This window comes from Delphinus delphis, chromosome 8 (genome assembly GCF_949987515.2).
Source record: "Delphinus delphis chromosome 8, mDelDel1.2, whole genome shotgun sequence".
NCBI lineage: Eukaryota > Metazoa > Chordata > Mammalia > Artiodactyla > Delphinidae > Delphinus > Delphinus delphis.
The window spans coordinates 40,303,724-40,317,677 of NC_082690.1; the positions used below are offsets into that span (position 1 = coordinate 40,303,724).

Genomic DNA, 13,954 nt, shown 5'->3' on the forward strand with positions numbered 1-13,954 from the left:
GTGGAACAGTAACCCAGGTGTCCACTGGCCTCAGTGAGGTGTATCTGGATTCCAGCTCCCTTGGCAAAAGGCTAGAGCAGCCAGAACTGAAGCTGTGGGTGCGAACAAGCACCCCTGAGAATTCTTGGGCCTAAAATTAGAGGGTAGCCTTAGAGAAAGACTTGATTTGTTAGTAATATGGGCAGGCAAATCCTTGGAAATCATTATATTTGGGGCTATCAATGTGGGTGACATGATTTAAACCCCAAGCCGGGAAGCTGGGTAGACTGTTTACACCTGTAAAGTGCCCACCATAGAGTAGGTGAATAATGATAAAGGCCCAGGATCTTTCTCCTTATTCATCCCCATATGATGGGAGGGAAGAAAACTTTGGATGCAGGAAGAGATTTGTTCACTACTCTTAGGTCTTGCTGCATCTTCCTAACACGGGGTGGGGAAGAGGAAATGAATGGCCATGTTATTTCATTTATACGTCAAAAGTCAGGTCTTTCAGAAGGTTTGACCATGCCTGAAGGGATAGGAGCATTCGGCTAGGGACATGAAACATAGTAAACATTTAATGATGGTTACGACATTCAAGGGTTCCTTCTAAAACCCATTTGCCCTCACCACCATGGTCTGAGGCTGATACTATTATTACCCCCATCATATCAGCTAGGGTCCTAAGAGGAAATGGATGGTATGCTCCAAAAAAGTGACTGAAGAGAGTCTGATGAAGGGACTGCAGATCAAAGTGTGATGGGCGGGTTAAGGGAAAACGGGATGGAGAAGCAGCCTGGGGCAAGCCACGTGGGAGCCACCCCTCAATCAGAAGGGGAGGTTCCAGAACCCAGCACGATCTGATGCTGTAAGAGAGGAAGCAGTGGCCTAAACTAATCCAGCCACATTATCCCACAGCCTGACAGGAAGGGACTAAGTACCCTGACATCTCTTGGTCTCCACCCTCCCATATGCTGCCAGTACCTCTCACTGGCCAAACTGGAAGCCAGAGGCTACATTCCAAAAGGTAAGTTTTCCAGGGCACAGACCAGGGTAGTGAAGGATGGTGAGTGGGTCTGGAAGAACAACAGAAAAGAGCCACCACATGATTTTACAGGTTAGGAAGCAGATATAGATGAAGTAACTTGCCCAAGGTCATAGAGCGAATAAGAGGTGGGACAAAATTCAAACCATACACAGAGTATGATTCCGAGTCCATGCACTTAACCACTAAGACATGCTTCCTAGAACTGATTGAAAAGATTACTCGTTAACCAGCACCTCTTTCTCCCTGTATCCTACTCAATCATCTTTCCAGTAATAGACTCCACCTTACTCCCACCCAGATTTCCCAGCCTTCTTGGAGTTAGGTATGGCCATCTGACTAAAGTTCAGTCCAAAGGAATGTAAGTGAAATAATGCGTGCAGCTTTTAGGTTATGCCCTCCACTTTCCTTCTCTCTTTCCTATAGACTGGAATGTGGATGTGATGGTGGGATCTGAAGCAGCCACCTTAGCTCACTGCATGGAAGCTCCATTTGAGTCTATCAGAGGACAACGAAGCCACCATATCGGCACTGGATTGCTTACGCTCCAAGTGAAAGAGAATTTAACTTGTTTCTTATTTCAGTCACTGTCATTTTAGCCTTGGTTGTAGCAGCCAAACCAGTATCCTAAACAATGCAAAGACCAGGATGTAGCTCAGTCATTGTGGTTAGAACAATAAGAGGCATGTGAAAGCTGGTGATCACCAATGCAAGTGCACTCCTCTTCTTCCTGGCACATTACTAGACTACGTTTCCCAGCCTCCTTCCATGTGGATGAGGTTATGGGACTAGCTTCCGCCTTTGGAATATGAGGGAAGGTCAGTGTGTTACCTCCAGGCTGAGACAACCATCGGTGAGCATACCTTGGTCTTGCTCACCTTATTGACTTGTCTGCCAAATGGATTCAAAGGATCCAGTGAAGGAACCTGATGCTGTAGGGTAGGATGGAGCCAAGGCAGGGAAGGAGCCTGGGGCTCTTCATGACCACATGGAGCAGAGCCCTCGACAGCTCAACACTAGACTACAACACAAGCAACAAACACCGCCTTTACAGTGTTAAGCCACTGACATTTGGGCTTGTTTGTTGTAGCAGTTAGGCTATCTATCCTAAATTTATACTTACCAGCTGCTGCGCTCTGAAAGACGTAAGTACTTTTATCCAACAATGCAATCTCATCTCCTATTTTAGGAGGGCTAGGGGGTGGGCTGGCAAACATTTAAGTCATTATTTTAAAGAAGCTACACAACTGTTATCATTTATTCTAATAAAGCCCCTACATCCTGCTTGAATGAGGAAGGCAAGAATAGCACAAGAAAACCCTTTCTCATGGTACACTGGCCCTGGGGGCATTGGCCCTGCTCTCTCCCAAGAATGCTATTCTCATGAGCACTCCTTTTGGAACTCAGGAAAGTTCACAGGGTCTGAGCAAAAGAGAGCGTCAACTGAGCTCAACGAGGTGTGCCAGTGGGTCAAGCAACTCCCATAAGGGCAGCAAATTAGGACAAGTTATGGAAACAAGGACACATCCGTGTGCTTTTGGATGGTGAGGGAGTGAACTTTTCCCCTATTCTTTCTAATGTTCAAATTTTCTAAAGTCAGCATGTGTTACTTTTATGCTAAAAAGTGGTTTTAGGATTTCAGTTTTTAAGAAAGAAAATAAACTGGTTAAGCCTAAGGAATGAACAAAGGAGAGAGATATAGGTCAAAGGTCAAAGGATTCAAGTGCCCCAAGGCACTGTTATGACAAGCAGAGAGGCCAATTTTAGGAGTATATAACCATGAAAAGACAAAGCATCTCAGCGGCGACCCTCACTCACACATTCAACGAGCATTTACTGAAGACTTACATGCGCCAGGCACTGGGCTCGCTGCTAGATTTGCAAAGAAAAGTGTGGTGACCACAACCTAGTATGGTAGCTAACAACCATGGCTACACACTGGAATCACTGAGATCCAATTTTTAAAGTACACACTGATGAAACACTGATGCTTTGGTCCACACTCCAGGGATTTTGATGTAATTGGTTAGGACTTGGTCTCGGGACTTTTAATAGCTCCCCTGATTCTAACGTCTAGGGTTAAGAACCACTAGGGGCACATGACACATGGACTTAGTGTTGAAAGAGCGGTAGGAGCCAGCCAGGGAGGAGGAGAGAAGGGGGAGGAAAGGCAGGCAGGCAACAGGAAGAGAGCTGCAGTTAGAGGACCGTCCCATAGTTCAATGTAATTAGAAGGTTATGGTGGCTGGGGGTGACGCAAATCATGGAGGTCCTCCCATGGCTAGCCAAATGTCTATCCTCCAGGTAGTGGGAAGTTGATACAGGTTATTAGATGGGCAGACATGATCACATCTGCATTCATCCCAACTCTCCATGCATTCTTTCTCACCCCCTCAGATGGCCATCACTTCTACCTATGGGTGGGACTATAGAAAGACTACGGAAAGGTGTAGAAAGTGGTACCATCACAGGAGAGAGGGCATATTTCTGGACTCTCCATGAGAGGACACCTTCAATACAGCATTCATCTAGAGATAGGCTCCTTTTTCCATTCTTTTCAAAGACCCCTTTTTGCTTACTTAATTCCATTACATGATCTTGCCACAACACTGAGAATAAATCCCCCAAAGACCAAGTCGTAGTTCATTTGGAGACTTACATGAAAATTTGGAGGCAAAACCAACTACCTAACATGCCACAAGAAAGTAGTGGGATCATCACCGAAGACCCCAGATGGAACACCATTCCACACGCTGCTCCAAGAATAAATCACTAAATAATTCAATCGACCTGATCACCATTCCTAAGAATCTGTGTTTGGAGACTAGGTAAGTTGCAGAGAAATTTCTAGAAATGAAAATGGTTTTAGTTAATAGGTTGGGACAATTGATGAGAGAGCTATTCCATCATGCACAGGAAATAAGTGTCTTTCAAATGAATACTACTAATAAAGTAACAGCAAGAAGCACTTCCTGAATACCTGCACATACTACACATGGGGCTAGGACTCTACACACACCATTGACCCCAGCCATGCAAGGTCTCCAATTAGGTTGAGATAACTGAGGCCCAGAGCAGTTTAGTCACCTGCTAAACTGTCACAGGTCACAGGTAAGTGCAGTGATAGAATTCAAACTAAGTGTTTATGACCTCCCTCCACCTCTTCTCCAGTTCCCTTAGATCCTGGCCAGGGGGTGAATCTGTGCTCTTCTGTGCTCCAGAAAAAATGGCTGCTGGACAAACTCATCAACTGCTGTAGGAGGCATCTTTCCTGCTGTGTGACTTAGAAAAGCACCCAAAAGTATCACAACTCTTTCCAAGGGAGAAAGGCCAGCTCCCTCTTTGACCCGAATAGCATGGAAACAATGCAGTCTCATCCAATGAGCTGCTCTGTCAGGAAGAGAAAAACCCTTTGGAGCTACCACACACCCAAACAGCATGGCACCCGAATGTAAATAATAAATACCCGATAGCTATGGGCCTCCTTTGGCTTCCGTCTCAGGAGGCTGGAACTGGATGATGCTTAGAGGCCAGCTGGCACAACCCCAGCTTTTCAAAGATGAGAAAACAGACTGGTTAACGTATCTGCTAAGGAAGGTGAAGCACCCAGAACCCTGGTCTCAAACTCTGACTTGTGTTTTATATTCTCAATCATCCTGCCATCCCAGAGCCCAGGAGGGACCAGGATTCCTATAACACTCTCATCTCCCCTTGAGAAACTGGGCTTTTCCCACAGAAGGGCTGAAGAGAAAAAAGGTTATTTTCTGAGTTTTCTACTGCTAACCTGAAGGGCTCTCCCTACTGATCGGCACCTCAGCTGGGCCGTCCAGTCTGTTGGCGGTGGGGGGTGGGGTGGGGGGAAGAGATGAAAACCAAAAAGGGTCAATCACCTGGGCCTTTCTGGTACATAAACCATTCTGTGAATGCAATGGTACCAATTCTGGTGTCATTAATACACAATTCAACACATGTGGAGCAGATCACCAAGAATCTGCCCTCTTAATAAACTGCTCCACGCAAAGCTACGGTTTGTCGTTTTCATTTCATGAAAAGACTCACCATGGTGTACCTTTAAAAGCTAGTTTTGCCCAAGCATTTAATTTATGATTCCATTTCCAGAGATGTGATTGCCTCACAACTTTTCAGAAACACATCTTCTGAATAAAACAAGGTCCTCTTCCCTGCCTCACAACGCCATCCTTGATCCAGACCTATTTTGGGTACCTGGCTCCTAGAAAAGGATGAAAGTCCTTGCTGCGGTGGAATTTTACTTCAGGTGGTGTGGGACTTGCTGAGGACATACAGCCCAGGAGGAGAGGCTGACCAGACACACGGTACCCAAGGCTGAGAGCCTTAGTGTGGATACAGGGTTTTAAACAGCTGTCATTTCATGGCAGGCAGGCACGCTGGTGATAAAAGAACAGCAAGGACAGACTTGACAGCCCAGATTTTTAGCAGCTTAACTAAACCCTAGAATGAGAAAAACAAAAACCCATCAACCACTCAGCCACCAAGTGAGACTGGGTGGCAGGAACACTTAGAGGGATCCCGACAATGCAAATTTCCTTCTCTTCACAGGAGCAAGTCTGTCTCTGACAAGACCGTCGCGTTCACCCACCACAAATCTACACTTAGAACGACAGGCACAGGAAGATGAAATGCCTGTTCCCAGACACCCGAAGAAGAAACAAATCAGGGAGGAACGCAGCTCCCAAGTCTTGAAATTTAATTACCAGAACGTTTATGGCCCTGGACTTCATTAAATTCAGGTTAGGAACTAGCCACACGATGTCCTTCTTGGGGCAGGTACTGGCTAGACTGAGCCAGGCCGCACCGCATCGTTCCAGGCAGGATGAGTCAGGCTGCTTGCAGAGGCCCCCAGATCGGGAAGTTTGTTGGGCCGCGCTCCAGGGAGCAGCACCACGGACCTGGACACACACACACACACACACACACACACACACACACACACACACACACACACACACACACACACACACACACACACACACACACACACACACACACACACACACACACACACACACACACACACACACACACACACACACACACGGCACAGCTGACACTTTCCCCGCCACCCCCAAAGCATAAGCGCCAGGAAAAGGCCAGTTCTCACCGCGAAGGGAACGTACAGCTGGGGAAGTGTGTTCCCTGACCATTTCTCTCCACCCCTCTGGCTGATTGGACCCGGGCGCCCCCCAGATTCCCGGTTCTCGGGCTGGATTTCGAGAAGAAAAAGCAAAAGGGGCAGACTTACCTAACTCCTCGGGGCTGTAGGGCGCGGATGAGGCTTCTTCCACAAACTCACTGTCTGGAGGAAGAAGAAAAGCAGAAAACAAAAATAGAATCGCAACCATTCAGGGCTAATGGATTAAGCATCAGTTACCGTCGTAGGTCTCTTAGAAAAGCGCGGGTTTCTCTCCCGCAGCGACCGGAATCCGTGAACCGGGGGCCACGCGGGGTCCCAGATGCCCCATCCACTAGGGGTAAGAAATTGTCAAAGAAACTTGGCAGGGGGGGCAGTTCCACCCGGGGACCAAGCGTCTTCCGGGCGCGGACAGGTGCGCGCCAACTTTCCGTGGGTGCGACCCCACGGATCGCCCGGCTGGGCGCGCAGGGCCGCGACCTCATCCTCTGCCCTCAGCCCGCGGGGAGCATCGCGGCGTCCTTTGGGTCTAGCGTCGACGCCTCGGCGCCCAGGAGCCCCAAAGTTTCCTGGTGGGTCCAGCAGACCCGAGAGCGCGCAGCAGCAGCGGCGAGCTCCCCGCGCCCACCCCCGCCGCCCGTTGCTAGGCGACCGCGGCCGTTAAGCTCGGCAGCGGCGAGCGCGCTGCCTCCCAATTCCCGGTTGGAGGGTGGCTTCCCCACCCCCACCCTCTTCGACCTTTCATTACAAATTAGAGCATAACCAGTTTTAAAACGATCCCTGCTTTTTTGTACTATGTCTGTACTACTCCGATGCTTGGGAAATCGTTTTTCTGTGCTTTTCATGGGGAGAGGCAGAATTTTCAGAGCTTGAATATTTCTTGCAGCAAGGAAGGAGGAGCTTTTAATACTCCCAACCATCTCCTTGTTTCTGAACCTGAATTCTAACTCCACTCCAAACAATATTTCCTCCTCTTAAGAGACTACGTGGTTCGAGCAAGGAAGGCAATATGTCTCCATTTCACAGGTAGGGAAACTGGGGCTCAGAGGTTAAGTAACTTATGGATGACTGCACAGAACTGTGATGGGTGTCTCTGTGTGTGTGTGTGTGTGTGTGTGTGTGTGTGTGTGTGTGTGTAGAGCAGAGCGGTGCTCCTTCTATTGTCGAGAGGTTTCAAATACAGAATATAGGAACAGAAGTTAGAGTCTGAAAGTCCGAGTTGTAGGTCCTAAAGAAATTCACGTCAGATTGCGGGAATCTCCCTATTTGGGTCAGTGGCCTGAATAACCTATGCAGATGCATTATGTGTTTTCCACCAGGACTGACTGACTGCTTGCCTGGGAGGGCCCTGGGCTATGGGGATGTGCTCTAGAGAGCTGCTGGGAGAAAGCCAGAGGAAGGAAAGAGCAAACATGGAAAATGGTTGTCTCTTCTCCATCCCTGTCCTTGGACACTGATAGTTGGAGAGTCAACAGTCTGGGCAATGTCCTGGGCAATGGCCTTGTATAGTCTCAGACTGATCAGATCACCAGCTGCAGCAGACTGAGGGCTCCCGGATCAGTGCCAAGGTCTTCTCATTCTGTAAATTCTCAGTCATCTCTGGGTTTTCCACTGTCAGTTTACAAATTACCCAAATTACCATGGAGGACAGAAAGAAGCCACTTTGGCCGGAGTGCTCACAGAGGAATGTCTGGGGACCAGGTTGAGACTGTCCTTCTTCCTCACCAAGGTATCCATTCTTCTTCTTCTTCTTCTTCTTCTTCTTCTTCTTCTTCTCCTTCTCCTTCTCCTTCTCCTTCTCCTTCTCCTTCTCCTTCTCCTTCTCCTTCTCCTTCTCCTTCTCCTTCTCCTTCTTCTCCTTCTTCTCCTTCTTCTCCTTCTTCTTCTTCTTCCTCTTCTTCCTCTTCTTCCTCTTCTTCCTCTTCTTCTTCTTCTTTTTGTTTTTTGTTTTTGCTGCACTGTGTGCAGCCTGCAGGGATTGAACCAGGGCCACAGCAGTGAAAGCCCAGAATCCTAACCACTAGGCCATCAGGTAACTCCCCAAAGTAACCATTCTTGAGCTGCCTAGCCTATCTCTCTATCTTCTTCTTCCCGCCCCCCACCCCGCCCCGCCTCGTGACAATCTGAGCTCTCAAATCCGAGAAGTGAATGTGCTTGGGTGAATGTTTGCACGCATCAATCCATCCCCTCCCACCTCCTAGAAACCTCTATTTGCCCTCAGGAATTCACAGTTCATCACAATCCCCAATATCTTCAGCCTCTTCTCTGAATGTTTCTTTCAATTCCTTACTCTGATGGAAACCTGACTCTCCTTGAAAATTAGAGACCACATGGCCCACCACCCCTACTCCCTGCAGCCATTGTGTTATTCTACCTCATTCCTTGAAGATATTGGCATCTGGATCCCTGTCACTTCCCCCAACACCATCCCCATGATAATTCTTATTTCCAATTCTACCTAATGGATTCTTCTCATACGCTGGTCTCTCAACTCTTCAACTTCCTCTCCCTTCCTGGATCTCCAGCTATCCCAGCTCCCTGCTCTCAGAGTGACACCAACTGTAGTCTCAATGCCAAGCATCCCACTCTCCAACCACCACCTCCTATCTTTGCAGCTTATTCTTTCTGTTATCCTAACCCAATGTCTCCTTGACCCCCAACAGCTCCTATAATTTACTTATCCCATGATCTTTTCTCTGTTCCTCACTCTCCTCTTGACCTTCCTTCCTCTTTTAACCACCCTAGTCTCCAGGTTTATTATTATCATTTCTCTCTTACATGCACCTTCAAATCCATCTCTCCCTCTCTACCCCTCTCTCTCTTTCTCCTTCTCCCCACCCCCCATATTAAGTCCTTGGGAAAACCATAATCCTGATAGAATCTAATTCTTCATCTTCTGTCTGCCAGCACCCAGTGAAACATCATTGGAGAAACATACCATCTCATGCTGACTGGTCTTATTTTCAATTTGTAACCACTAACCTCAAGTGGATACTAGTGCAGCCCAGGACTGGCCTTGACATTGCCAAATTCCAACGGTCAGTTCTTGGTCCGAATAGGAGCTTTTAACCCCTGAATCCATAAGTGGGTGAGCTCAGATGGACTGTCTGCAGGACCAGTCTCCTCTATTTCCCCATCATACCGGGAGGCAACTAGTCTTTGTATTCCAGGAGAGACAGTCTACAGAGGGCTTTGGGGTCAGCCAGACCTTGGTTCTAATACCAGCTCCACTATTAACTAATAGTTTAATATCTGCTAACCTCAGTTTTCTATAAAAATGGAGATAATAATCGTATCTAACTCATAAGGTTGTGGTGAGAATGCAATAAACTACAGCATTTAGAGAGACTATCACATTGTGAAAATCAAGCAAATGTTAGTTATTATTAGATGGCATGCTCCTTTACAGCTGAGAAAAAATGGGCTCTTTTCTCTCCTTTAGCAATTTGAGTTACCGAAAGGAATCACTAACCACAGATCATGCTTCAAATTAAAGGCTGTGTACATTGTCCCATCTTTTAGTTTGCTTTCTAAGAGGTGCCTTGAAAGTTGGTTATGTGGAGTTGGGACCAGGCATTCCCACGTAGGAAGAGCATTACTCATATACCACCAGGTCATTAGGTTCTGGAGTCTACCAAACTGTTCTAACTCACCATGGACTCCCCTTCAATTTGTTCCTATAAATGGATGGCTCGTAAGCCAAGATCTTTTCTTACAGCACTTTAGTTATTTAAATTTCCTGATCAACTGAAGGTTCATGAGAAAATATTTTTCTTGTTTCAATATCTGTTGTTGACAATTTTTCTAAACTATATGATTCCAATTTTCTGTCTTAGGAAGCAGAGCAGAGCAAACAATAATGTTTCTTGTTAAGCAAACAATATTTATGGGGAATAGACCATGCTTCCAGGATGGTGCCAGGCAATGCAGATACAAAAGTGCTCGGAACAGGTTCCTGCCCTCATGTTGTTCACCTTCTAATAGGTTCAGAGGACCTGACTAAACCTCAGGCAATGTCCAAAGTGCTTACCCACACTTGACTTTTATAGGCCTCTTATAAAGAAATGATTCTGCTGGAGGGTCACCGAGTTATAAAGGACAGTGCACAATCTTATAGGTTGAAATAGTGCTGTCAGATTATTAGGGGAGAAATCACAGGGATGTTACTAGATCTCTCAAAGCCTCAGTTTCCTGATAATAATACTTATCTCATTGTATTGTCAGGAGAAGCCAAACAGGAAAAGTGTGAGACAGACCAAGCACGGTGCCTTTCTCTCCCACATAGAAGGCTTAGGCATGCGGAGTCCCCTCATTTTTTTTTTTAAATAAATTCATTTATTTTATTTAGTTATTTTTGGCTGCATTGGGTCTTCGTTGCTGTGCGTGGGCCTTCTCTAGTTGCGGCGAGTGGGGGCTACTCTTCGTTGCAGTGCACAGGCTTCTCATTGCGGTGGCTTCTCTAGTTGCGGAGCGTGGGCTCTAGGCACGTGGGCTTCAGTAGTTGCAACACGTGGGCTCAGTAGTTGTGGTTTGTGGGCTCTAGAGCACAGGCTCAGTAGTTGTGGCGCACAGGCTTAGTTGCTCCGCGGCATGTGGGATCTTCCCAGACCAGGGCTCGGACCCGTGTCCCCTGCATGGGTAGGCGGATTCTTAACCACTGCGCCACCAGGGAAGTCCCTGGAGTCCCCTCTTTTGACCGTCCTTGGAGGAGAATGGGCTTCCTGCTGCCGTGACCACTGAAGACAGGGAAGGAGTCGGATCCTACTTCTAGGGCAGCATTTATTAGAAGGTGGGACAGGTGGGGAGAAAGCAGCAAGAAGGGAGTGTTTCTGGGGCGCAGGTTTTCCATAGAAACAGAGTACGCAGGGGGCTGATGTCCGATATCCACTCTAGCTGTTACCCACTGCATCATGAGTTGAACAGACTTTGGGGAGCTAGACTGGGAACCCAGCCCCTAGCTTTAATATTTCTTTATATATATAAAGTTAATAATATATTATTCATCAATAGTAATAATCTTATATAATATATATTATATTATATATAATTCTAAATGTTTTAAATTAATTTTTATTATATAAGCAAATAATATATATTCAAGGTGAAGGAAAAAACATTTAATACCCATGGGTATAAACTGAAAAATGGAAGTCCTCTCTCCTGTCCTATCACAGTCTCCACCCCCAAACTGAAGCACTATCACACCTTCCTGTGTTCCCTGGTAAAGATTATTTTTTAGGCATATTCAAACATGTTTATGAACTGTTGAAACAAGTTGGATATCATATTATGGCTTCTAAATGAAAGACAATATATTTCTAAATGAGATTTTGGTCCAACCCCAGCCATAAACTAAGGTGTGACTGTTTTCTGGTTAGTAGGGCAAGAAAGTTTATAAAAAAATCATAGGAAAAAAGTTTTATCAACTATTACAAAACAGTAAAATCCTGAACAAAATTTAGGCATTTAAAGAGTTATACTTCAGCTATCTGGAAAACTCACTTAATCATAACCCTCATTCCTCTGTAAATGAAGTATGCTCACATAGCCACGTTGAACATAACTCTAGGGTCAAAGGAATTCTTAGATCCATTTCTAGAGCTAAAAGCACACTCCAAATGCTTTTCAAGTGGCTAGCAGAGGGGTTTCTAGCAAAACAGCCATCGCTAATATCCTGCTTAGTGTGCAGGATGGCAGCTATGGACCAGGACCATGCCCCACAGGAGTCTGGGAGTGCCATCAGCCCCTGGCTGGCCTCTGCTGCAACGGTGGCAGGGCCTACCTCGACTGCAGGTTCTGCTTGGAGGAAAGGCCACGGAGAGGGCAGGCTTATATGGGCTGCTTTGACTCTGGAGGCCCCCAGGGGCTACAGCCCCTTGGTCAGTGGAGAAAAGGAGGAGATGGGGTCTCAAACAGATGTGGCTTCTTCCCCCAAGAGATGGATGAGGGCTAAATGCCACATGGGGAGAAGTTTTTTTTTCAGCCAAGGGACGTTATCAATTCCTTTACAAGAAGAAGCTGCACGGATGTCATAACAACAAGTTAGAATGGTAGCCAGAGGCCACTCGGATCTGTGCACAGCCTTCCCAACACCTACCCCGGGAGGTCACCAATCTCAAGCATGAAAGACAGGAGGAAGCGAGCTAAGCCTTACCTCTGCCTCCCTCTCTACCCTGGCATCGCCCTTTGCTCACCTGCTCTGCAGGTAGTCTTCCGTCTCCTGGAGGCCCTCTGCTATTTACCAGCAGAACAGAGTGGAGAAGCAATGCTTGCCCCCCCCTCCCCTCCTCACCCTGGGGAGCATGGGCAGGACAGATTTAGGAGGGAAGAGTGGGTCTGTGTCTGCTCTAAGAAAGGCATGACTCTCTCCTGTTATCCTGTCCCTTATCTGCATCCTCTCAGGACGAGCCAACAGAGGACAGCAGGAAAATATATGCACCCACCCATACAGTTTCATCAAAGAGAATTTTGCATTTACTGGTCTCAGCATTAGCTCCAGGGCTGAATTGGCCCAAAGGACATCTCATCTTCTCCTAGGGTTTAATATTCTTTTATTTTAGTACAACCCCACTTTTTATATAATCCTTGATGAAAGGGAGAAAGAAAATATAGTTGCTTTGTTTCCCTTAAATGAAAATCAAGTCTCAGATAACTGCTCTAAGCGTTTGATAACATCCAGAAAAAAGAAATGGGCTCTATAGGAAGAATAGTTCACTATATCTCACCTGAAAAAAAAAAATCATTACTTTTAGCAGAAACAATACAAGCCCAGAGATGATATGATATTAAGTCTGACAGGAAGCCAAGGATTCATTTTGGTAAAAATGCTAAATATAGTCTCTGAAAAATTCAAATACCATGAAGTAGATGCTACTAATAAAAGCAAGACATTTTATGAAATATATAAACAACTTGGATCTCTCCAGACCCCTGCGACCAGGATTCCTTTTACCAACTATGGAATAGAGATGAAGATTTAAAAGATGCCCCACTCAACATCATATCAAAGGAAATAAACTCTGGCTGAGCCAAGAAGCAACTAGAAGGTGTATGTGGCCATGAATCAGAATAAACCATTCCAAAAATACACAAAGAAAAAGGTCCCTGCAGAGGAAAATCATACATTTCCAGCTCACACTCAGTTGGATCTACTGAGTGAAATCAGACAAAATACCCTGTGTTAAGATTAAGGGTAAAAACATTTGCTGCCATTGAAATCTATGACTACATCATTACAAGGGACATCCATAGGACGGATCTGAGTTTCTGCTGAGATGCAGAGACCATCCTGATCTCCCATTTTCCACCCCAGTATCCTGGACAGAGGCCTGAGAGGGAATCGCTTCTTTCAGACGCTGCAAAGAGAGTCTACCTGGTGCACAAGAGTCTCTCTTTTTCCACATTAAAATGGTTTTTCCAAGAAGCTATGGCCTTAGCAGTCAGCCTACCGTCGGTGCCGGCAGGAGAATCAGAGGCCTGAGTTCTGGCCTTAGTTTTGCCACTAATCTTTGACAAGTCTCCAAACCTGCCTAGCCTGTATCTCCTCTGTAAAAAGAAATGACCTTTATGAAACTTGTTAAAACGAATGCTAATAGGAGACCGTGGATACCAGATTCTGTTGTATTAATCTTTTTACCACCCTGTATGCAAGAGAAATAGACACAAAGCTCAAATTTACCCAATATAAAATTTAAAGAAAAAAAGAAATAGACACAAAGGATCAAGCTTCATGGAAAGGTGGAGATGCGCTTTGAAGCTGT

At 46.1% G+C, this 13,954-nt stretch overlaps 1 protein-coding gene and 1 long non-coding RNA gene across 3 annotated transcripts in view; one reads left to right on the forward strand and one right to left on the reverse strand.

Moving 5' to 3' along the window:
* The window catches only part of AMOTL1 (angiomotin like 1), a 173,033-nt gene that overhangs the window by 123,925 nt on the left and 35,154 nt on the right, over window positions 1-13,954 (reverse strand). The window contains exon 6 of one of the 2 annotated variants that reach the window (XM_060018092.1): window positions 6,306-6,359. In XM_060018092.1, coding sequence (XP_059874075.1) covers window positions 6,306-6,359 — 54 coding nt within the window. Of the gene's footprint in view, window positions 1-6,305; window positions 6,679-13,954 lie in introns of those variants that run through there. The other variant, XM_060018090.1, reaches the window with a different exon arrangement.
* The window catches only part of LOC132429595 (uncharacterized), a 40,272-nt gene continuing 33,441 nt past the window's right edge, over window positions 7,124-13,954 (forward strand). Inside the window, exon 1 of the long non-coding RNA XR_009520359.1 lies at window positions 7,124-7,220. This is a non-coding gene — a long non-coding RNA (uncharacterized lncRNA). The remainder of the gene's footprint in view (window positions 7,221-13,954) is intronic.